Below are 22,954 nucleotides of genomic sequence, written 5' to 3'. Positions count from 1 at the left end.
AAGGTGTTGCTTCTGCTATTGTTGATATATAAAATCAAATACATTTTATAAAATTGATTTGTTTTAGAAATTTGAAGAAAACTGAAGACAGAAAGCGGAAACTAGAGGAACTTCTAAATTCTGTGGGCCAGAAAGTATCAGAACTCAAAGAGAAGTAAGTTAAGTTTAAAATGTATTTTGAAAAAGAAGTGTATTTTGGGTATTTGAGAACTGGTTTTTTTCAGTTTTGAAAATCTGAGTTATAATCATTTTCATTTCTTTTTGTGATTTTCACTCTAAAATGCGGAAGCATATGAAAAAATGTATTTTTTAAAAAAGTTTTTGGTGAGCGCAAACATATTTGGAGTCTCCATTTGTGGCGCAGTCGCTGGAGACATCGTGGGGATGCAGCGGGCAGGACAGAAGGCCTTGAGTTCCTGCTCCGCGTGTTCCTTGGCATCTGTGTGTCTCCAGTCTCCTGACTGAGGGTGCCAGGCGCCTTTATTTTGCGTGACGCTGTAGGGCTACCTATTCTGTGATCTCTAGGCTGCACAATCACATGTAAAATGTTGTTTCCTTTTAACTTTGTGCTTTTTAGTGTTGAGAAAAGTACTCCTTTATGCAATATTGTACTTCCATTTCAGGGCCATTTGTGAATATTATTAATCATAAACCCTCTCCTGCATCTCTGGCCTCATTACTCTTGAGTGTAGGATGGAAGATATTGGTGTGGGGATCATAACAAATGTGGGACAGTTTTCCTGTACAATTGTGAAGATTGAGAACTGGAGGGTATGGGGGCGCCTGGGCGGCTCAGTCGGTTACGCGTCCAACTTCAGCTCAGGTCATGACCTTGCAGTCAGTGGGTTCGAGCCCCGCGTCGGGCTCTGTGCTGACAGCTCAGAGCCTGGAGCCTGTTTCAGGTTCTGTGTCTCCCTCTCTCTCTGCCCTTTCCCTGCTCACACTTTGTCTCTTTCTCTCTCTCTCAAAAATAAACAAACATTAAAAATTAAGAAAAAAAAAAAACGGAGGATATGTGATTAAGTATTTTGTATATTGTCATTTGCTTACAGTTTTATAAGACTAAAACTTTTCTTTTTAAAATAAATTTCTTTAATGTTTGTTTATTTTTGAGAGACCGAGAGACAGAGCATGAGCACAGGAGGGGCAGAGAGAGAGAGAGACACAGAATCCAAAGCAGGCTCCAGGCTCTGAACTGTCAGCACAGAACCAGATGTGGGGCTTGAATCCACAAACTACCAGATCATGACCTGAGCCCAAGTTAGATGCTTAACCCGGAGCTACCCAGGGATCCCAAGACTGAAACTTTTCTAAATGCATACATTTAAAAAAAAATGTATAGTTTATTTATTTGTTTTTTGAGAGAGAGAAAGAGCAGGGGAAAGAGAGAGGGAGAGACAGAATTTCAAGCAGGCTTCAAACTGTCAGCGCAGGGCCCGGCGTGGGGCTCAGACTCACAAACTGCGAGATCATGACCTGAGCTGAAATCAAGAGTTGGACACTCAACTGACTGGAGCCACCCAGGTGCCCCATTGCATTCATGCTTTATTTAAAGTGTTGTGTTACATTTTGCTTCTCTTTTTGTGGAAGAAATACAAATTATTGTACCAAGAAAGAAATTCATCAGATTGAAAACTATTTTTTCTCTATACAGGAAATAGTGATCTCTACTTATATCTATATATTTTAACTTAGGGGAAAAAAAGAAGCTTCAAACCTATAAATCCAGTGTTTTTAATATTTCTGATTTTTTTATGTTAGAGTTATAAGGAAAAAACTTCAGTTTCTTCTAGAAATAGAAAGTTATAAGGAAATGACTTCCTTTCAGTTTCATATGCTCGGCAGTAGTGCTTCATATTCAACTGATTGTCAAATATTTATTGAGTAGTTAGCATGTGGTAGCAATGTTTTGATTCCATTTATTAGTCACTTGTATGGGGTCAGGCACTGTTCTAGGCACTTTACATTCTTATCATTTGTTAGGACTTCAGACAGTTCCGGGAGGTGGATATCCTTTCATTTTGCAGATGAGTTTATTTGTCTGAGTGGAACAGTGAGTAAATGACAAAGCTAGCATGAGATTTTAGTGGATTTTCTAACTCTCTAAGGTAGCTGTTCTTAATCACTGCATCATACCACCGATATTTTGGAAGGATTATTTTTAAAACCTTCAGAATTAACTTCTAATTTTAAGTAAAACAGAACGGCATTTTCCATTTTTAGATATTATCAAAAATGAATGAATGCTGGTTAATAACCGTGTACTTGGTCCTTAAGATTTAACTGACTCTCGGTTGTGGATGACAGTCTTCTTTTCTGGTATATTTACAAAGAAATGAGTAGTTGAAAAATAAGTATGATCTATCGCTTTTTAAATTCTAACGACCAAAATGAGACATTTTCCATTTTAATACAACTTATATAGAAATGTGCAAGTTAGCTTAATTGTGCTAACATTTATAGCAATGCCATGTCCATAGTATGAATTGTCGAGGTGGATGAACGTGTATGTCTGTTCCCAGGGCTAGAGCATTGCTGTACTGTGGAGCCTTACGAGATGATAGAGACGTTCTGTAATCTGCGCTCTCCAAGATGGTAGCCACTAGCACTTGAGATCTTGGTAATCAGACTGAAGAATTGAATATGAAATTCTGTTTACTTTTAGTAACTGAAATTTGCATAGCTGCATGTGGCTAGTGGCTACCATAGTGGAAACCTCAGTTCTAGCTAGCCCTGCATGTAGAAGGTATATAGCGCACTTAGACAATAAAACGTACTGTCAGTTGCATGGAACTTAGTATTAGACACACACGTGTATGAATTTTAGATCTTGTACTGATTATTAGTGAAATGTGTGAACTAATCTGTTTGGAGCTAAGTCTTCATCTTTGTAAAATGAGAATCATAATATTTATTTTGAGCTATTATTCTGAGGGTTACATGAGACAGGACATGCTTTTTTTGTTGCTGCTTATTGTTTTGTTTTTTTTTTTAAATATTTATTTTGAGAGAGAGGGAGAGTGCTGGGTGCTAGCAGGGGAGGGGCAGAGAGACATGGAGAGAGAGGATCCCAAGCAGACTCTGTGCTGTCAGTGCAGAGTCCTCCACGGGGCTCAGTCTCACAAATCGTGAGATCGTGACCTGAACCAGAGTCAAGAGTTGGATGGTTAACCGACTGAGCCACCCACATGCCCCTGTTTTTTCATATTTAGCATAATCCTGGGCATTTTGTCAGTACTCACGTGTTTGTTAAAGGACTAAGTAGGTAATCTGCTGGAAAAGTACTGTTATGTTTAATAAAATAATAAATCTGTACAAGTATTTCTTAAGATAACTTAAAAGGGCAGTTATAAACTTGGACAAATAGGCATGTAGGTAGAGAATATATGTAATGGATTGGATTTTTGAAATGAGTTTTAAAATTTTATTTATATTTTTGTGAGGTAGACACTTGAAGGAGTTAGAATGAAGGGTGGGGCAGGGATAAGAAAGGGGCTGGAATGTATTCTAGGCACGTGGGACACCGTGAGGAAGCAGACAGCGGGCAGGGTGTTGCCTGAGAATAGAGTTTCTTCAGAGACTGACATGTAGTGTTGCTGGACTGGCCTAGAATGATGTACAATTGAAGACACAGGTTGGGTCAGTCCTCTGACAGGGCCTTGAACGTTGCCTGGAGAAATTCGCCTACAGGCAGCCGGACGCCGTGGCCCTGTGCGAGCCCGCGCTTTGGGTCTCTCGGTTCATGTGGATGATGCCCCCAACACAGACATTAGCGCCACTGTCGATGATTAAATACTCATATAAAAGCCCACTTTACTATCTAAGGATAATGTAGTCAAATCTCTCTTAAACCCCTTTGACTTTGATTAAATATTCATGTTTTCCTAGATTTCAGAGCAGGACTTCAGAGGCCGCCAAGCTGGAAGCAGAAGTGAGCAGAGCACAGGAGACCATTAAAGCCGCAGAAGCCCTCATCAATCAGCTTGACCATGAGCACAAAAGATGGAACGCACAGGTGCGTTTGAGGGAGCGGAGGTCGGAAAGAGGCTTCCTTTAAAATGCAGAAAAATCTGTAATGTATTTGTTACAAAAAGAGAAAAAGGGAAGACCTATCCCTCAACTTTCTGCTGGGTTGGGATACTGATGTCCATTGTGTGAGCCCATTTTTAAGCAGAATGTTTTTATATGTGGATTCTGGACAGTGTGACCTATTCCTCTTTTAGCTGCATGTTACGGAGGGAAGGGCACTGGTGAAAAAGACTTGAGGGAAACGTTCTCTCCAGAGAAAACCCCGAACTTCGCCTTCAGGACAGCAAGCTTGGGATTTGACAATGGTGGCCACTTACTTTTTCTACAGATGGTCTGTTATTTTGACTTTGCTAAAGTGTTGTCTCTTTTTGTAGTGGTCGATTGGTTTGTTTTTTTTCAACCAGTTAGATCCCTCCCCAACTGGACACCCTTCCTGTGCTCCTCCAGGAGCGTTTGAGTGGCTCAGCACTCCCTTCCTCGGCCCCTTGCCCTGTACCTGCTCCGGGCCCGTCTCGTCTGGGCCCAGTAGTGTCCCCTGTGCTGCGGTGTGACCAAAGCTCTATTTCCAGACTGCTGAGCTGTTGGATGTTTGTTTTTTGTTTTGGTCTGGGCTTCACTTTCATTTTATTTGTAGTTACCTTTTTACTGAATTACAGTTGTCTTACAATACTATATTAGTTTCAGGTGTTCAGCGTAGAGATTGGACATTTATGTACGTTACAAAACGCTCACCACGCCCCCTAGTTACCGCCTGTCAGCACACAAAGTCACTACAGCCGTACCTACTGTGTTCCCTGTGTCGTACCTCCCATCTCCGCCGCTGGCTTATTTTCTCACTGGGAATTTGTACCTCTTGTTCCCCTCCACCTGCGTCACCCACCCTCCTACCGCCTCATGTCTGGGAACCACCAGTTCTGTGTAGTCACGAGTGTGTTTCTGGTTTTTGTTTTATGTTTGGTCATTGGTTTTTTAGATTCCACACGTAAGTGGAATCATATGGAATTTGTTTTCTTTGTCCAAGTTACTTCACTCAGCATAATCCCCATTAGCTCCATCCATGTTGTCACAAATGGAAGAGTTCATTTTTTTTTTAAGATTTTTCCATTCTCTTTTATGGCTGAATAATACTCCATTGTGTGTGTGTGTGTGTGTATCTTCTTTATCCGTTTTCTTTTTTTTATAGTAAGTTTTTAATTTTGATTTCATTATAATTAACATACAGTGTTCTATTAGTTTCAGGAATAAAGTACAATGATTCAGCCATTCATTACATCATCACACGGTGCTTATTATGATGAGTATACTCTCAGTCCCCTCACCTATTTCCCCTGTGCCCCTCCCATTTCCCCTCTCATGTGTGCTTTGTTTCAAATGAGTTCCCTCAGTTAAAGTTACTGGGTTTTTTCAGCAAGAACATTTTTAACTCGGGGCATACTTCAGAATATACAGTTCTAAAAGGTACATATTAAACATTCCATCCATGAAAAATAGAATACAACTTTTCTTCAAGAACATACAGAAGAACGCCCTTGGTTAAATCCGATAAAAAGAGACGTAAGAAATATTACAAATTTAAGAAGACTGAAATCCTACCAAGTATAATTTCCAACTACAATTGGACAAAACTGAAGATCAAAAACAAAACAAAGCTGGCAAATCTACAGTGTAAATATTAAATATTTAATATGTAAGTATTAAACAAGACACTGCTATGAAAGCAGTGGACTAAATAAATCAAATGGCAAATCAAAATATGTATCAAAGCAAAAAAAGAAAAACCAATATTCCAAAACGTAGGAGATGCAGCAAAAGCAGCTGTTAGAGTGAAATTTACACTATAAATGCTTATATACAACAAAAGTTCACGTAAACAACATTACACAAGAAACTAGAAAAAGAAGAAAATTAGCTGAAATTTAGTAGAGGAAGGAAATTTAAAAAAATGAGAAGTAAATAAAACAGTGACCTGAGTAAACAGTAACATAGCATTGAAAGCAATGACTAGTTTCTCCAAAAAATAAAAATAAAAAGAGTGAAACTTAAATTCGGAATAAGAAGTCTCCCAGCACAGAAATGTTCAAGACCACATGGTTTCATTAGTGAATTCTACCAAACATTTGAAAAAAAAAATGACAGTCTTTATCAAAATCTTACAAATAATGGAATAGAGGGAATACATTCAAGGTCATTGCATGAGGCAATGCAGGATAGAAACAATACAAGATCAAAGCAGTGTAATTTGTCTGACAGAAGTATTGCCAGTCTGACTTTCTTTTGATGTCCATTTGTGTGATAAATATTTCTCCACATTCTTACTTCCCATCTGCAGGTGTCTTTAGGTCTAAAATGAGTCTCTTATAAGCAGCATATAGATGGGTCTTTTTTTTTTTTTTAAATCCATTTTGACACCCTGTATCTTTGGAGTGTTTAGTCCATTTACATTCAGAGTAATTACCATTTTATTATTGTTTTCTCATTTTCTCTGGAGATGTTCTCTGTTCTGTGTTGTCTTTGTCAATTTTGGTCTTTCCTTCCCCCTCAAAGAGTCCCCTTTAATATTTCTTATAGGGCTGTTTTAATGGTCATGACCTCCTTTAGTTTTTGTTTGTCTGGGAGACTCTAAATTTATCTCTCCTCCTATTCTGAAAGATTGCCTTACTGGACAGATTGTTCTAGGCTGTGGATTTTTCTCATTCAGCACTTCGAATATATCATGCCACTCCCTTCTGGCTTGCCCAGTTTCTGTCGAGAAACCTCCAGCCTCCAGCGAGCCTTAATGGGTCTCTCCTTGTAAATTAAGGACTTCTTTTGTCTTGCTGCTTTTAAGATTTTTTCTTTACCACCACAGTTTGCAGATTTAATTAAAACCTGTTTTGGTGTTGGCCTGCTTTTGTTGATTGTAATGGGAGCTCTCTGTGCCTCCTGGATCTCTGTGTCTTGTTTTCCTCTCAAATTAGGGAAATTTTCTACTATTATTTCTTGAAATAAATTTTCTGTCCTTTTCGCTCTCTCTTCTGGGACTCCTATAATACAAGTGTCCTTATATTTGTTGGAGTCACTGAGTTCCCTAAGTCTATTTTTGTGTTCAGCTTCATTATTTTACATTATTTCGTCTTCTGGGTCATAATTCATTCGTCTGCTTCTTTCAGTCTGTGTTTGTTGCATGAAGGCTCTTTTCAGTCTCATTTAATGCATTCTTCATCTCTGATTCTTTAACTCTCTTGCCTTGTGGTAAGGATCTCCTGAATTTCTCCTTTTCTTCTTTCAAGCCCATTGACTATCACTATGATTGTTGCTTTAAATTCTCCATCAGGCATGATGTTTCTGTCTGTTTTGTTAGATATCTGGCTCTGGTTTTACCTTGTTCTTTCATGTGGGATAAATTCCTCCATCTTGGTATTTTGCCTAAGTCTCTGCCTTATTCTCTGTGTCAGAAAAGCCAGTTATGTTTCCTGCTCTTGAAGGGAATGGCCTTAGGAAGAAAAGGTCATGTCGTGCCCAGGGCCTGCCACTTCAGGGAGTGTCTCTAGTGTGTGCTGCGTGAGCTCTGCTATTGAGTTTCGGCTTTTCTGTCCTTGCCAGTCGTCTGCAGAGCCTCTCCTGGCCTGAATGTGGTGAGTTTTAACGATGTTGGCTCTGGTCCGCTTGTGAATTGAGACCTGTCACCACCTCCACTGGCACTGAAGTTCTACAGAGCTCTCTGGTTTGGAGACGTGCTGTGGGGTTTCTCTTTGTCTTCTGAGGAAGGGGTTGCGATTGAGGCAAATCTGACCGAGAAAGGTAACACCGGCAGAGCACAGGGGCGTGGGATCTGGTGTAAGCAGGTTAGGCAGCCAGTGTGGGCGCTGTGCTATTTACTGCAGGCGGCTCTCTGTTGATGCTGAGGGGCAGGGGAGGGAAATGGCAGTAGCTGGCTTCTCTGTCCCCTGGGAGGGAGACGTGTCTCCCAGAATGCTGCCTCACAGGGAAGCCCCATGTGCCCCAGGCTTTTTTCAAATCGATTTCCATGCTGTCTGCCTCCAGGTTATTTGCCTGCCTTCTTCCCAGGTAACTCCCTAGGTAACTCCTCTGGGCTTCATCCCATTCAAGCCCTCTGAGCCAGGAAGCTCTGCTGGTGGCAAGAGCTCATGAAAATCTGCCCCTCTCGTTTTCCAAGCTAATGGCTTTGTGGAATCATTTTCCTTGTGTGTTTCCCTGTGCACGCTTCTCTCTCTCTCGCCCTTCCCTGTGCCCATGGCTCCCTCCTGTCCACAGCACCCACAATCCGTTTCTCGCCCAAACCGCGTCTCCACATTTGTTCCTTTCTTCATTGTGGCTTCTTCTCTCCTTTTGGTTGTTGAGTTGTTCTGTTGGTCTTCATGTTGATTTTTGAGTATTTTGGATGAATTAATAGTTACCTAGTTGTGTGTGAGGGATAAGACAAGCCTGGGGTCCCCTACTCCACTGCCATCTTTGATCTCTTCTTTATACATTCTCCTCCTCCTCCTCCTCCTCCTCCTCCTTCTTCTTCTTCTTCTTTTAATGTTTATTTATATTTGAGAGAAGGAGAGACAGAGCATAAGCAGGGGAGGGGTAGAGAGAGAGAGAGGGAGACACAGAATATGAAGCAGGCTTCAAGCTCTGGGTTGTCAGCTCAGAGACCGACATGGGGCTCCAACTCATGAACTGCAAGATCATGACCTGAACCAGAGTCAGATGCTCAACCTGCAGCAACCAGACGCCCCTCCATTCGTCTTCTTTTTCATCTGTTGATAGACACTTAGGTTGCTTCCATACCTTGGCTACTGTGTATAATGCTGCATTGAACATAGGGATGCATTTATCTTTGAAATTAGTGTTTTTGTTTTCTTTGTGTAAGTCCCAGAAGTAGAATTGTTGGACTGTATGGTATTTCTCTTAATTTTTTGAGGAAACTACGTACTCTTCTCCACAGTGGCTGCACCGTATATCTTCCCACCAACAGTGCCAGAGGGTTCCTTTCCCTTTACTTTGCCAACAGTGTTATTTCTTGGCCTTTAGAAACTAGCCATTCTAACAGGTGTGAGGTTAGATCTCATGTGGTTTTGATTTGCATCTCCCTGATGATAGGTGATGTTGAGCATCTTTTCATGTGTTTCTTGGCCATCTGGATATCTTTTTTTTTGGAAAAAATGTCTGCTTGGGTCCTCTCCCCATTTGTAAATTGAATTATTAGGATTTCATGATGTTGAGTTGTATGAATTCTTTAGGTATTTTGGATGCTAACCCCTTACTGGATTTGTCATTTGCAGATATCTTCTCCCATTCAGCCTTTTTCTTTTGTTGATAAATTCCTTGCTGTGTAAACACAGTTTAGTTTTATGTAGTGCTATTAGTTTATTTTTGCTTTTGTTTCCCTCACCTGAGGAAACATATCTAGCAAAATGGTGCTATGGGTGACATCCAAAAGATCAGTGCCTATTTTCTTCTAGGAGTTTTATGGTTTCATGTTTCACATTTAGGTATTTAATGCACTTTGAGTTTCATTTTGTGTATGATGTTAGAAAGTGGTCCAGTTGTATTCTTTTGCATTTTTAAAAATTATTTTAAATGTTTTATCTATTTCTGAGAGAGAGAGAGAGAGACAGCGTGAACAGGGGAGGGTCAGAGAGAGAGGGAGACACAGAATCTGAAACAGTTCTAGGCTCCAAGCTGTCAGCACAGAGCCTGATGTGGGGCTCGAACCCATGAACCGTGAGATCATGACCTAAGCCGAAGTTGGACGCTTAACCCACTGAGCCACCCAGGCGCCCCTATTCTTTTGCATTTAGCTGTTCAGTTTCCCCAGCACTGTTTATTGAAAAGACTGTCTTTTACTCATTGTATATTCTTGCCTCCTTTGTCATAAATTAAAAAAAAAAAAATTGTTTATACTTAGGGAGAGAGAGAGAGAGAGGGAGAGAGGGAACATGAGTGGGAGAGGGACAGAGAGAGGAGGCACAGAATCTGAAGCAGGCTCCAGGCTCACATTGATTTTCAAATATTGAAGCACTCCTGTGTTACTGGAGTAAATCCCATTTGAACATGGTAAGGAATTTTTTTAAGTTGTATTGTTGAATTTGTTTTGCTAATATTTTGTTGAGGATTTTTGCATGTTTTTTCAGCAGAGATAATGGCCTGCAGTTTTATTTATTTATTGTTTGTTTCTTTGTTATGTTTTTGTCTGGTTTTGATACCAGGGTAATGCTGGCCTCCTAGAATGAATTTGGATGCTTTCCTTCCTCTGTTTTTTTGAAATACTTTGAGATGAGCAGTCTATTTTTTTTTGTTTGTTTAAAAATTTTTTTTTGAGTAGAGTTGACCTCCAGTGTTACATTAGCCTCAGGTGTTCAGCACAGTAATTCAACAGCTGCATAGTCCGCTGCGTCCACTTTTGTAGCTGCCTCCGTCGCCGTGCAGTGCAAGCTGCAAGCACAGCGTCAGCGACTGTGCTCCCTGTGCTGTGCCATTTGTTCTTGTGAATTATTCCTTCCATAGATGAAATCCTCTGTCTCCTACCCCCTTCATCCATTCTCTCCATCCCCTAAACCATCAGTTTTTTTCTGTATTTATGGAGTGAATCTGCTTTTTGTTTACTCATTTGTTTTTTAGATGCCACATACAAATGAAGTCATACAGTATTTCTGTTTCTCTGACTTATTTCACTTAGCATAATATGAGGAAAATAGGTATTAACTCTTAAATTTTCGGTAGATACACCTGTGAAGCCTTCAAGTTTTGGGCTTTTTGTTGAGAGTTTTTTTTTTAATGTTTTTTAATGTTATTTTTGAGAGAGAGAAAGAGCATGAGCAGGGGAGGGGGAGTGAGAGAGGGGGACAGAGGATCAAAGCAGGCTTCAGGCTCTGGGATGATAGCAGAGAGCCCTGTGGGGAGCTTGAACTCACAAAGGGCCCTGAAATCATGACCTGAGCCTAAGTCCGATGCTTAACCATCCACCTGGACTGAGCCACCCAGGTGCCTCTGTTGGAAGTTTTTTGATTAATGATTGGATTTAACTGCTAGTAGTCTGTTCATATTCCCTTGTTTGTTTGGCATATCCACTTGCAAATATCCCTCAAATTTGTTTTCTGTCTTTAATGCCAGTTCTTTTATTTATTTTTTTACCTAAATTCTCCTCTAACTTGTCCCTCTCCTCTCTGACCCTTAAATTGGTTTGTTCCTTGTTTGTCAGCTGAATAATCTTTGTAAACCCAGTCTCCTCACACCCCTCTCTACCCTGTTTGAACACTTAGAGTGGCTCATTACCGCTGCAGGTTACAGCAGAAGCTCCTTTGTGTGCATGGAAACCCGTGCTCCTCTCTCTCTTCACTACTTCTGTATTGCTACTTTCCCTGCTCAAATTTATGCTGCAGCCACACTGTGGTTTTACTGAGGAGTCTCCATGCATTTTTAAAATCTTGTTTAGTGCCTTTGCTCTTATTCTCTCTACTTATTTGTAGTTTACAAAGTGATGCTAATTCACAGTATTTAATTGTAATTGGGATAAAAATTCTGCTTCATAGGAATCATTAGGAACTTTCAATGACAAAATGTTTGTCTTTACAAATAAGGTTGGTATTTCACACATTTTTAAAATTTCAAAAGGGTCTCAGATCTTGTTGATATTTTTACATTTTCACAATAGTATGCACAGCAGGGGTTATTACTTTAAACTGGTAAATGATTTTTTTTCTATACTCAAAACTCTAATTATTGAAGCTGTCATGTTTTTCACACTTTAGAACAAAGCCATACCCTCCATCCCCACCCTACCCCATCCCCCACACCTCGCTCTCTCTTTTCTTGTCCAGGTTGCAGAGATAACAGAGGAATTAGCTACTCTTCCTAAGAGAGCTCAGCTGGCTGCTGCATTTATTACCTATCTTTCTGCTGCTCCTGAGGGTCTCAGAAAAACTTGTTTGGAAGAATGGACCAAGTCAGCTGGTCTTGAAAGTTTGTACTTAGTCATTCATGTTTTGAAATTTCAATATACTAAAAATGTGTATTTTGATTTTTGACATTTTACTTTTGCTAAATAAGGAAAATTTTCTATATAAGCTAAAAGAAACCAAATCTACTTTAGATTTGCTCAGTTCTACAATTGTTCTCTGAATTGTTTTGTTACAATGCTCTTACATTCCTAAAATAGCTCTATGAAACTGAGAGCATGGGTTACTTTTGATAATGTATGAATGCAGTTAAATATTTTAATACATTAATTTTTACAATAATTTCATGTCATAAAATGAGATATAGGAATTCCAACATTCCTTGTGAATTTTGTGGTTTTCACAAATTATTATAGTTGTGAAACATTTATTAAAAATACAAGAAATATAATTTAACTGACTTCCATTCCTTTGCACTTCTTGTTTTAAACTCCACACCCCCACCCCCCTTAGCTTTTGGTACTAAAGGGGGAGGAATGGATTGTATATTAAGGATAGTCATAGGTCTTTTGTTTGAGTGTATTTTAAATTATTTTGTTCCCTTTCCTTTGTCAAGTACATGATCGCTGTAGTGAAATATTAATATCTTTTCAGAATTTGATCTAAGGAGATTTCTTTGTACTGAAAGTGAGCAGTTAATTTGGAAAAGTGAAGGCCTACCATCAGATGATCTTTCTGTAGAAAATGCTCTTGTTATCTTACAGGTAAGTAATCAATTTTAATTTCTCATTAGAATTATTCCTTCTGAAGCTAACCCCAGGAAGTGCCTTGTTTAAACTCTTAGGCTTTCACAGTTCTTTTTTTCATAACCTCAAACTGAAGATATTTCGGTAATGAAAATCCATTTATGATTAAGTTGGTGAATCTACAATTTTCAGTATAATCTATTTTTTACCTTAATAGAAAAGTATAAAGTGGTATTATTCTGATGACAAAAAATTCTAAATTGAACTCCTTAATGGTAAATAGAAATAATTAGGGGTACCCAATTCACCTGGTTATATAGTTCCCTCATCTACAATATATGGTTTTACATTTTTATTTTATTTTGTTTTGCAAAACAAAGTTATACAAAGTGAAGATGAGATAAGTTTTGGATTATAAGTTAGAGATGATTATATGCATTCTTTGAAAATTGCTCTTTCATATGATGTGTATTTCTCAAAAGTCATTGTTTAAACTATTACAACCTTATTAGCAGTGAATGTGAAAATCAAATTTCAAATAATGTATACAAACTGATCATTTCTTCAAATGAAGTATGATTTTTTTTTACCACTAACTTGGTTTACCTTTCCTTTATGTAACAGATGATTGGAAGACACTTTTCCCCTCAAAGATAGTTGTTCTCTGTTGTTTCTATCGCAGTAGCTTCCACTCCCTACTCTGTAGCTCTCTAACTCTTAGCTCCAAAGATAGCTGGAACGTGATGCCCCTTTTCAGCTCACAGGCCTTAGTGTTACAAGATTGGTATTGTGGGCCCTGCATTCCTCATAATTTCATTTGCTTAGACCTGTTAATCAGCTGACTGACTTTGGCTCATTATGCTGCTGCCTTCCTAGGGGAGAAGTTGCTGACCAAAGATTAAGCAGCTTTCACTTTTTTAGAATTTGATTTGGCTTGTTCTCTATTTTTAAAACATTCTCCCTCAGTAGTTTTATAAATCTGGCACTGTAAATGTGTAGGTAAAAAAATTTATTACATTATCTAACAAGTATGTGCTTTTTATTCTATTCGTTGTTCCTTCTCCAAAGTTTTCTAATGACCTCTTCCTTTGTCAGCAATCCAAGAAAGCAATCTTTTGTAGATTTGAAAAACAAAGAGTTTAAGTAATATTCTTTTTTTTATTCCATGAGAAATCAGGGGTGAGCATTTAGAAAAAATGTTTTTGCCCCAGTAGTTGTTTTTTCCTGATGATAGTAATTGAAAATATTTACTTTTGTATTCTGAATTATCTTTTATGATGAATATAGGGAAAATTATGAAATTAATTTCATTAATGAGCTGAGATTTACTTTTTATTTAATATTGCCATGTTTCTTGTAGATAGATACATTTATATGAAAAAACCACCATTTGGAAGAATTTGCTAGGTTAACTAGTTATTTTGTTGGGTTGAGTTGGCCACTCTGGTCAACTTTCTGTATCAGTTGTAGAGTATCCCAGATTCAGCATTTAGAATAAGCTCTTGCATTAAAGGCTGCGATTGGTTAGCACGTGTCTGTGAAATCTTCACATGGGATATAAGATTTCATAGTTACAAGATCATATAAGATGCGACAAGATCTTAGACTGTGACTTGAGCTGCTTTCTACCAGCTTCCCTGGACTCCACCTGCTCCACCATAGAATCTTGTGTGCACTTGATTATAGCACTTTCGGTTTTTATTTCTTTCTGGGACATGAAGTCATTAAGGGTAAGAGTATGTATCTTACTAATTTCTGTATCCCTCATACCATCTTACGTAGTAGTTACTCACCACATGGCAGATGAAGGAATGCATGAATGAATGAAAGTTCAACATTTCTAGACCAATTATAATTTCTTATGTATAGAATTTACGTTTAATTATGGATCACAGACCATACAGATATACCTTAGAGATTTTGTCTAAATCTCTCTGGAGGAGTATAAATAAGATGAATACAAACCTATAAGTACTCTTTGAAGTTCTAAAGCTTATTTTTGGTGCCAAAAACATGATTTTTTGAAATATTATCTTTTTTTTTTTTTAACTGCATCAGATCATTGGTTTGAAATCATGGGTAAGAACTTTTTATTTTTTTACCTTAAGATAATTGTTGTAGTTGTAGAAAATCTCATAGACTTGTCATGTGTTGGCTATGGAATACATAAAATCAGATCTAAAACCTAGGCATAGTACATAAGAGATACTTAGGAGGATGTTTACTAACTACCTTGTTTGCCGGGAATAAAACGTTTATATGATGGAGCTGGGTGACAGTCACACAGCAGTGGGCCACCTTGGGAGATGGAGATGCCATGAGAGTAGTTCATTCAGGTGTAAGCACAACTGGGCCTTGTAGTTTAGAGGGAATATTTTTTTTTTTTTTTTTAATATTTTTATTTCTAGGAGAGAGAGAGACACCGTGAGCAGGGGAGGGTCAGAGAGAGAGGGAGTCACAGACTGAAACAGGCTCCGAGCTGGCAGTCAGCACAGAGCCCGACGCGGGGCTCGAACCCACGAACCGCGAGATCATGACCTAAGCGAAAGTCGGACGCTTAACCGACTAAGCCACCCAGGTGCCCCAAGAGGGAATCTTAAAACAATAGCAAAGCTCTTTTAAAAGTCCATTAGCTCTTTATTATCACCATTTCCTGGCACTTTTAAACAACTTTGGTAATAACTGCTATTGAGCCTGGGGCACATAGTCCACACCCTCTGTATTCTTGGTAAGTCCTCAAAGAACCTGTGAGTTCTTCAAAGTCTTTTTTTCTCTTTATTTTATTTTATTTTATTTTGTGTGTGTGTGTGTTTTATAGCTTATTGTCAAGTTTGTTTCCATATAACACCTAGTGCTTACTTAAAGTCATCATTTCACTTGGATTTCTGTTTGTTTTCTTATCCCGATAGCACACAACTGCATTACCTTTTTAAAATAAATGTGAGCGTTTAAGATAAATTAGGTCAGTTGTTATTCAAATCGGATTTACTAATTAACAATGATTATTAAACTTTTAAATTACCGAAGTTATTTATTTATATATTTACATATATTTAAATTAATCATAGCTGTATAATTGTCTTCCTCTCACCTGCTCTCACACAGTGGTACTGTGTGTTCAGTGCATTTTCCCTTGATTCTAACTTTCTGACTGGTTCAGGGTGTCCTGTAATGAATTTAGTTCATAGTTCATTAGAATTTAATCTATAGGATGCATAATTTTTTCTTCTAGGATGCTCCTTCTGTAGACTATTAACTATATATACCGCTTTATCAGAATTAATGACTGAAACCTAACCAATTATATTGATAATTATTTCAGCAATACTTTTATGATTAGTTTGTACTTCTCTTTTAAGGTCTTTATGGTTTATTCAACCAAAGAATAGATAAAGTTTGGGAATAATTTGTGTATTTTAAAAGCCAGAAAGAGAGATGCAGATGGCGTCAGGTGGGTACTAGAGCTTGCACTCGCTATAGTGTCGATACACACTTCGTTACTGCGTAGTAAATAGGACCGTGCTTCCTGTACTGGGGTTGAATTTCGTTTTCTCATATTGCTGATAGCTCTATGTTTATTAACACAGCCTCTGTATGCAGCTAAAACTTGCATCTTTATTTCCTCCATATGGTTGTATATTTATGTTCTCCAAAGCTTGAAAGAAAAACTCCCTCAGTAATTGATGCATAATTTTAGGATTTTCTAAAGAATTTGCACTTAATGAAAGCTTACAGTTTTTTTCTTTTTTTGAAACTAGAGTCGAGTATGCCCATTCCTTATAGACCCTTCTTCTCAAGCTACAGAATGGTTGAAGACACATTTGAAAGAATCACGATTGGAAGTCATTAACCAGCAGGTGTGTAGTACTTATAATTGAGATACTGACTAGTAATAGCATCTTATGGTGAACAGAATTCTGGGTCTGTATTCAGAAAACATAGGCTTATTGCAGTAACTTACCTGGCTTGGGACCTGGGGAAACAAAGTAAATGAGTTGAGCTTAATTTTCTCATTTGTGGAAAAGGGAGGAGAATATTTTCTTGATTCCTCACATGTGCCGAGCATTAGTCTAGGCCCTGGGAATTTCCTGGTGAATGACATAGTCACCATCCCTGTCCTCGCGGAGACCCCAGGCTGGTAGCTGGAGGGACTATGAAGTAAGTGTTCACGCTAAATTACAATCGAAGGCATGAGTGTCAGATCCCAGAAATGAAGGTCCCTAACTGTGTGGAGAACGGCTCCTGGACTTCTAGCACCCCTCTGCTTTCTCTCAGTGCCTCTTACCTCTCCTGCTCCTCTGCCCCACCAGCAAGCATCTCTGATGTGTCTGAGATGGACATATTGCTCAGTGAAGTGTAATCATAGTCTTTTGGGGGCAGTGACTTCTCACTGTCATATTTATCTTGCTGAGGAAATTATTTGAGGTAAGGTTTGGTTTTGTTTTGTTTTGAGGAAGGCCTAGTATATGATTGATTTTCTTTTTTTTATTCTTTAAAAAATCTTAAAAACGATGTTCATTTTTGAGAGACAACAGGTAGAGGAGGGGCAGAGAGACAGAGACAGAGAATCCCAAGCAGGTTCCGTGCTGTCACTGTAGAGCCCGATGTGGAGCTCAAACTCACGGACTGTGAGATCATGACAGCTGAAATCAAGAGTCAGATGCTTAACTGACTGAGACACCCAGATGCCCCATGATTAATTATCATAGATATTCTTCAGGTGCTTGAATGATTATCTCTTTAAAATTTATTTCATTTATAAAATGGAGGCATTTACCTGATTTTTGTGTGTTAAGAATAACTATAAATTAGACAATATATAAAATACTTTAGGGATGACTGGGAGGCTCAGTGGGTTAAACATCCAACTCTTGATTTCAGCTCAGGTCATGGTCTCACAGTTTGTGGGATCAAGCCTCACATTGGGTTTTTCATTGACAACACAGAGCCTGCTTGGGGTTTCTCTCTCCTTCTCTTCCTGCCCCTCCCCACTCATACTGTCTCTGTTTCTCAAAATAAATAAGGAAACATTAAAAAAACCACTTTAATGCCACTTACGGTTTACGGGAGGAGATTTTAGTAATTATGATGCCAAATACTTAATTTTTGTAACCATAGTTGGAGGCTTGATGTGATGTTTAAAACTCTTTTGCTATCTAGAGAGCCTTAAAATTCTTGCATGATGATAGAATTTTGTTTAGAGGTTGTTTTCACAGTGGTGAGACATATCACACTAAGAAAAGTTAACCAGAATCATAGTTTGCCTTTCCTCTTTTGTTCATTGTTTGATTTTGAACATAAGCAAAGTAGTTCTTATTAATACTTGACGAGTAACTTAAATAAAGATTTAGAGAATTTGTTTCTGCATCACGTTGAAATTTTAAATTAGAGTAGAAGATTGAAAACTCAAGCTTTTTTATTACTGTAAAAATCTTTATTTTTTGTATGTCTATTTAAATTATGAAATCTATCTGATAATTTATTCTACTCTAATGATTGATCACCAAGTACTTGTAACTAAAGAAGCAATCATGGATAATTTGAATTATTAACATGCGTATTAAATTTTAAAATATTCATTTTATTCTTTTTAATATCTTCTTTCTTTATCTTTGAGAACATTTGTAAATATTAAGGTTATAAAGGACTTAATATGTATTCTTTTGTGTTCTCTCAGGATAGTAACTTTATCACTGCGCTGGAGCTGGCAGTGCGGTTTGGGAAAACCCTTATTATACAGGAGATGGACGGTATAGAACCTGTTCTTTATCCATTACTGAGACGAGATCTGGTCGCTCAAGGTAAATGTTGGACAGTTTCCATAGAGTAACTGTTTTTAAAATCTCCAAAGCAATTAACTTCATAACTAACTTTGGTTTTTTCCTGTGTTGCTATTGAATGTAATGCAATGGAAACGTTTCTGGGTAAATGATGGGAATCCTTGTCTCACAGTGATGACAAGTGAACGAATTCTTGAAGTGGCCTTGTGGGAGAGGCGCTGTGTCGGGGCCTCCACGCTGCTCCCCGCTAGAGTGATGAGGGTCGGAATAGTCACACTCAGGGCTGAGCTTGTTTGCAGGGGACAGATAGAAAGCAAAGTCAGCAAAGAGAAAAAGCACCAGGCCATGAAGTCAGGAGTCCAGAAACAAGGTGCAGACTTTTATGTCTTCTTTCACTGGAGTCACACAGGAAGTGCATACTATCCCAGGACCAAGTTGGGATGACCCATGTGAAATGTCATGTACCAAGGAGACTTACTACATAGAAACTCAGGCCTTAGTTTTTACTGGGAGCTAATTTTTTTTAATATTTTTTTTCTTCTCCCCTCCCGCCCCAAGAGAGAGCATGAGTAGCGAAGGGGCAGAGAGAGAGGGAGGGAGGCACAGAATCTGGAGCAGACTCCAGGCTCTGAGCTTCCAGCACAGAGCCCAATGGGGGCTCTAACCCACGATCCTTGAACCTGAAGTCGATCCTTGAACCTAAAGTCGGTAGCTTAACTGATGAACCACCCACGTGCTCCCCCTGGGAGGGCTAATTATGTAAGCTCATTCTGCCTGGCCTGGAGCAGAATTCCAGTTACCCAAACAAATAAGCAAGTGGTCAGCATAAACCACATATTTGCACAAACAGTTTAAACACAATGAGCCGCTCTTACGTGTTCTGGGTATGATCAGAGCCCTCCCCAGATCCAAATTCCCAGAATCCTCTTACAGGCCCACGTCAGAAGCAGGACTTTGTTGGGCAGCACAGTCTCAGGACTGCTGTGTCCCCCTTCCTGCACAGGTGCCTAAGTCAGCCTTTGATGAATAGAAAGGAATGCTCTAAGCTCAAGACCGTGTCGTCCTTATACATGCATGCTTGTGCGTGTTTACACACACATGGCTCCCGCTACAGCATTCATGCCCACACTGCAAGGTTTAAATAGAAACTGGAGAGTTGAGCAAACCTGCTATTTCATACCTCAGTGTGCTTGGGCTGGCAGTGGCTGATTGCTGTGAAGGGAGCGTTAGTAGGGGCATGTTAGCCTTTGTGACCTGGAGTTACCTTAGCCACTAGTCTCTGGTCTCATGTCATCTCTTCTATATTGGTCCTTACTGAGATCTGTTGGCCCCCCACCCCTGCTATCCTGTCTTAAAGGGGAGGTAGAAATGACGCTTTAGGGCCATCTGGATTTGTCCCTTCAGTCTATGTTTGGCCCTTGAGGGCTCACTAAATATGAGCCTCCATCAGCGTGATTGGTGTCAGGAGTACACGGCAGGGTCTGTGGCATCATCTGAGGTTGGATGTCGACATGATTCCTTGGAGATGGATCTGGTGCAAAGTTACATATTTCATGTCCTGATTGGTTCACATTATGAACCACTGTTCCCGATGGTTGTGCAGGGCTCTTGGGGTTAATCGGTTTATGTCAGTGTTAGGGAAATAGAGTTCATCTCTGCTCTTACCTTGGTTTTTCCACCTTTCTCCCAGGGTTGGATTTCACAGTAGTTGAAATCTTTTATTCTCTTTGCGTATATTTCAGATTGTCATTTTCCAGCATGTTGAGTTGCCCATAAATTGCCATTTTGTCATCATACATTTGCTTTGGGGACAGAGGATGGCTGACCTAGAAACATATAAAAAAGTCTGTGTCCAGTTTTTTTCCATCCCCTGTTCCTAATCTAAGCAATATAAACTACCTTTCTACATACTGAGGTCAGTCAGCACAGATCATAGGATTGGAATATACTTTTCCTCCTCAAATTTATGCTGTTCAAAAATCCCCTCATAATACTATGAAAAATTATATACCAACAAACTGGACAACTTAGAAGAAATGGACAAATTCCTAAACACACACACACTACCAAAATTCACATTGGGAAGAGATAGAAAAACTGAACAGACCCATAACTAGTGAGGAAATCGAATCAGTTATCAAAAATCTCCCAAAAAATAAGAGCCTTGAGCCAGATGGCTTCCCTGGGGAATTCTACCAGACATTTAAAACAGAATTAATACCCATTCTTCTCAAACTATTCCAAAAAATAGAAATCGAAGGAAAACTTCCAGACTCACTTTATGAAGCCAGCATCACTTTGATTCCCAAGCCAGACAGAGACTCAGCAAAGAAAAAAAGAGAACTACAGGCTGATATCCTTGATGAATACAGATGCAGAAATCCTCAACAAGATACTTGCAAATCGAATCCAATAGCACATAAAAAAAATTATCCACCAAGAACAAGTGGGATTCATTCCTGGGTTACCGGGCTGGTTCAATATTCGCAAATCAATCTATGTGATACATCAAAACAAAAGAAGGGATAAAAATCATATGATCCTGTCGATAGATGCAGAATAAGCATTTGACAAACTACAGCATCCCTTCTTAATAAAGACCCTCAAGAAAGTCAGGATAGAAGGAACTTACTTAAACATCATAAAAGCCATCTATGAGAAGCCTTCAGCTAACATCATCCTCAACGGGGAAAAACTGAGAGCTTTCCCCCTGAGATCAGGAACACGACAGGGATGTCCACTCTCACCACTGCTGTTTAACATAGTGCTGGAAGTCCTAGCATCAGCCATCAGACAACAAAAGGAAAGTAAAGGCACCAGAATTGGCAAAGAGGAAGTCAAACTTTCACTTTTCGCAGACGACATGATACTCTACATAGAAAACCCGACAGACTCCACCAGAAGCCTACTAGAACTGATCCAAGAATTCAGCCAAGTTGCAGGGTACAAAATCAACATACAGAAATCGGTTGCATTTTTATACACCAACAATGAAGCAACAGAAAAACAAATCAAGAAATGGATCCCTTTCACAATTGTACAAAAAACCATAAAATACCTAGGAATAAACCTAACCAAGGATATAAGAGATCTGTATGATGAAAACTATAGAAAACTTATGAAGGAAATTGAAGAAGACACAAGGAAATGGAAAAACATTCCATGCTCATGGATTGGAAGAATAAATATAGTTAAAATGTCATGACTACCCAAAGCAATCTACACATCCAATGCAATCCCAATCAAAATTGCACCAGCATACTTCTCAAAACTAGAACAAACTATCCTAAATTTGTATGGAACCGCAAAAGACCCTGAAGAGCCAAAGTAATATTGAAGAAGAAAACCAAAACGGGAAGCGTCACCATCCCAGACTTCAGCCTCTCCTACAAAGCTGTCATCATCAAGACACTATGGTCNGTTTGCACGTATAGGAGGATTAGGAGGAACTTAATGGAGGGCCATGGGGGAGAAGCGGGGAAACAGTGGGGGAGAGGGAGGGAGGCAAACCGTGAGAGACTCTTGAGTGCTGAGAACAAACTGAGGAGTGATGGGGTGGGGGAGAGGGAAAGGGGGTGATGGGCATGGAGGGGGGCACTTGTGGGGATGAGCACTGGGTGCTATATGGAAACCACCTTGACAACTATTTTTAAAAATCCCCTCAAATGTGTAGTGATGGAAAAGAAGGGCAAGGGACAGCTCCTCTTTAGATCCTCGTGGTTTGTGCTTGCTGAGCCATGTGTGCCTCACTGCTGAGCCCAAGCACATGGTCCATGTGTCAGTTTGCACTTGGTAAGTAAGTAGAATGTGGAACATCCGGCCTCTTGGATGTTGTTGACAGAGGAGAGGCTGGTGTGGTGGGCTGATAGTTGAAGTTGTACTAATAACAGGTGTCACAAGCATTTTCATTGATCATTTTAGTTCTATGGTTATTTCATTTCCATGTTGGGCTTGAGTCTGGATCAAGAATGATTGTAGAGATGAAAGCTGAACATTCTGGTTGGCTTTTTAGTCCAGATGCTTCCTTTTAGGCCTGGGTGCTTCATTCAGCATATGTATGTGTGACAGAGATTAAGTTTCTGATCAGTCGTGTTGAGTCTAGTGGCTGGTACTCCACATGGTGTGTCTCTCTGGTGGCCTGGTTGGACCTGCATGGCCCCAGGACCTGAACACAGACCACTGCTTCTCGAACAGGAGTGATTTTGTTCCCCAGGGGGCATTTGGCAAGGCCTGGGGACATTTTTGGTTGCAACAACTTTGATGGTCTCTGGTACAGAGCCCTTAAAGTGCTCAGAACCTCTCCTTGCAGCAAATGGTTTGCCAGCACAAATTGCCAGTAGTGCTGAGGTTGAATAGCACTAAGCTAGCTCACTAGTTCTGACCCATTCGTCACCTGCACTGTTGTAGTTCAGTGACTGTCACCATGGCCTTATTGCCAAGAATGCTCCTGAAGTCAGCTTATTGGACAGGATCCTCAATGCTCTGGATCATCAGAAATTGTAGCCAGGTCCAG

General features: G+C 39.4%; 1 protein-coding gene across 1 annotated transcript in view; it reads left to right on the top strand.

The window, feature by feature from the left end:
* DYNC2H1 (dynein cytoplasmic 2 heavy chain 1) overlaps positions 1-22,954 on the top strand; it is a 301,089-nt gene that overhangs the window by 115,676 nt on the left and 162,459 nt on the right. The window contains exons 60-66 of the mRNA XM_077770023.1: positions 68-154; positions 3,889-4,015; positions 11,838-11,979; positions 12,570-12,679; positions 14,720-14,740; positions 16,420-16,518; positions 18,339-18,462. Coding sequence (XP_077626149.1) covers positions 68-154; positions 3,889-4,015; positions 11,838-11,979; positions 12,570-12,679; positions 14,720-14,740; positions 16,420-16,518; positions 18,339-18,462 — 710 coding nt within the window. The remainder of the gene's footprint in view (positions 1-67; positions 155-3,888; positions 4,016-11,837; positions 11,980-12,569; positions 12,680-14,719; positions 14,741-16,419; positions 16,519-18,338; positions 18,463-22,954) is intronic.

Source organism: Crocuta crocuta, unplaced genomic scaffold (genome assembly GCF_008692635.1).
Source record: "Crocuta crocuta isolate KB4526 unplaced genomic scaffold, BGI_CrCroc_1.0 scaffold80, whole genome shotgun sequence".
Lineage (NCBI taxonomy): Eukaryota > Metazoa > Chordata > Mammalia > Carnivora > Hyaenidae > Crocuta > Crocuta crocuta.
Note: the sequence above shows the minus strand (reverse complement) of the source record. Positions and strands in the feature narration are given on the sequence as shown.